Source organism: Procambarus clarkii, chromosome 9 (assembly GCF_040958095.1).
Source record: "Procambarus clarkii isolate CNS0578487 chromosome 9, FALCON_Pclarkii_2.0, whole genome shotgun sequence".
Taxonomy (NCBI): Eukaryota; Metazoa; Arthropoda; class Malacostraca; order Decapoda; family Cambaridae; genus Procambarus; species Procambarus clarkii.
In genome coordinates this window covers 8,109,196-8,112,015 of record NC_091158.1, presented here as the reverse complement: position 1 = coordinate 8,112,015, position 2,820 = coordinate 8,109,196, and the positions used below count along the sequence as shown (strand labels likewise).

The following is a 2,820-nucleotide window of genomic DNA, read 5'->3' as shown; positions in this document are numbered from 1 at the left end:
TGGCAGCAGATTATAAATTAAATAAGTAGTTGGAGGCAAGACGCTACATGTAGCGACAGCACTTACGACCTCAGCTGGTCATAGAACAGCACTTACGACCTCAGCTGGTCATAGAACAGCACTAACTACCTCAGCTGGTTATGGAACAGCACTAACTACCTCAGCTGGTCATGGAACAGCACTACCTCAGCTGGTCATGGAACAGCACTACCTCAGCTGGTCATGGAACAGCACTACCTCAGCTGGTTATGGAACAGCACTAACTACCTCAGCTGGTCATGGAACAGCACTACCTCAGCTGGTTATGGAACAGCACTACCTCAGCTGGTTGTGAAACAGCACTAACTACCTCAGCTGGTCATGGAACAGCACTAACTACCTCAGCTGGTCATGGAACAGCACTAACTACCTCAGCTGGTCATAGAACAGCACTAACTACCTCAGCTGGTTATGGAACAGCACTAACTACCTCAGCTGGTCATGGAACAGCACTAACTACCTCAGCTGGTCATAGAACAGCACTAACTACCTCAGCTGGTCATAGAACAGCACTAACTACCTCAGCTGGTCATAGAACAGCACTAACTACCTCAGCTGGTCATAGAACAGCACTAACTACCTCAGCTGGTCATGGAACAGCACTAACTACCTCAGCTGGTTATGGAACAGCACTAACTACCTCAGCTGGTCATAGAACAGCACTAACTACCTCAGCTGGTCATGGAACAGCACTAACTACCTCAGCTGGTCACAAAACAGCACCTGGCTGCTCACAGCCTCCAAGACAGCCAATGGATGATCAGTTCTATTCTTTAGCAATGGTTACTGACCGCTTGACGAAAGAAGGGTGAAAGAAAACGTAGAGTTCTGAAATAACTTTTGAAAACAAAAATTGAAAATACCTGTCCAATTTTGTTGAAATAATAATAACGCCACGCTCAAAAATAGGTTTTTATCCCATTAGGAACAATGGTTTGGTTGTGAGTTTTACGCCTAACAAGCCACGAGGTCAACGACAGCTTACTGACCAACCAGCAACACTAGTTCACTACTGAACATAGTCCACGACTAAAGTAAACTTTATAGTGTCCGATTCTCGGTGTATATATATATATAGTTCCTCAGTGTTTAGGAACTAGTTTTGTAAGCGGAGTGTGCCAGCAGGTACGCGGCTCCGGCGCCTAAGGAACAGGAATATCTCGTTGACAGATGATAATATTTTGGTAACCGATTTAATGCTCTCTAACCAACCCATGTTGACCACATTTTGAGCAACAACCAATTGCTCATTTCTCCACACACCACGAAGATAGTACCCTCCCCCCCCCCCCCACCCGCCCCCCCCCCAATCCTACCCCCACCCCCCACCCCCCAAAAAAAACCTGCATTTCAAAATAAATGTCAATCAGAAAATGCTGGACGTGATTGCTTATCAACCCAACTAAACACCCTAAATTATTAGAAATAAAATCAGTTCTACTCTATTGCATTTTTCCTACTCTATTGTATTTTCTCCTACTTTGTTGTATTTTCTTCTACTCTATTGTATTTTCTACTCTGCTGTATTTTGTATTCTATTGTATTTGTGTAAATCGTAAGGAAACGAGGAGATGCTGAGGAACCTGGACCTCGCCACACAGGAGAGAAGAAATAGAGGGGACATGTTTACGACATACAGGTTTCTGGTGGAAATTCCCACAGTAGACAAAGGAGCAAAGTTCATAGTGAGACACAACAGAAGGATTAGAAGATGTCTTGGTTCAAGTCAACGCGATACACGATGCTAAATTTAAAAATAATAATGAAAACATGAAAACAAAGAACTACATGAAAACAAAACTACGGGGCCTCGTAGCCTGGTGGGAGGCCTCGTAGCCTGGTGGATAGCGCGCAGGACTCGTAATTCTGTGGCGCGGGTTCGATTCCCGCACGAGGCAGAAACAAATGGGCAAAGTTTCTTTCACCCTGAATGCCCCTGTTACCTAGCAGTAAATAGGTACCTGGGAGTTAGTCAGCTGTCACGGGCTGCTTCCTGGGGGTGGAGGCCTGGTCGAGGACCGGGCCGCGGGGACACTAAAAAAAAAGCCCCGAAATCATCTCAAGATAACCTCAAGATAAGATAACAATGTCATTGTATTAAACTACTAATGGTTGGAAAAGCGGGGCTTAGGAGATGACGCTCGACCCTGCTAGCACCGGTAGGAGAGTACAACCTCTCCTCTATGTGTACATATGTGTACACGTGTCTCTCCTCTATGTGTACATATGTGCACACGTGTACACGTGTCTCTCCTCTATGTGTACATATGTGCACACGTGTACACGTGTCTCTCCTCTATGTGTACATATGTGCACACGTGTACACGTGTCTCCTCTATGTGTACATACGTGCACACGTGTACACGTGTCTCTCCTCTATATGTACATACGTGCACATATGTACACGCGTTACAACCTCTTCTCTATGTGTACATACGTGAACACGTGTACACGCTTCACAGCCTCTCCTCTATGCGTACATACGTGCACACATGTACACGTGTCACAACCTCTCCTCTATGTACACATAGGATATAAGAGAGTCCTATTAGTGCACGATATACCAACCCACCTAACCTAACGAGTCCGATGCACAGAAAACGTAGATATTTGTGTGCCGTTACTTTTCAAAGTTGAATTTGTAACGTTGGTTACTATAACGTAACAAAAGCGACCAATTAGCTGAGAGGACAGGTTGATGACGCTTAGCCAGTATAATTTGACAAGTAGAAAAATGATAGACTGTTACATAGACGCAGTGCAGTACAGACAATAGTTCGA

At 44.9% G+C, this 2,820-nt stretch overlaps 1 protein-coding gene across 1 annotated transcript; it reads left to right on the top strand.

The window, feature by feature from the left end:
* Positions 1-278: 278 nt before the first annotated feature.
* Positions 279-851, top strand: LOC123752534 (period circadian protein-like). Its single transcript, XM_045734584.1, has one exon. The coding sequence runs from the start codon at positions 279-281 to the stop codon at positions 849-851; it is 573 nt and encodes a 190-aa protein (XP_045590540.1).
* Positions 852-2,820: the final 1,969 nt, after the last annotated feature.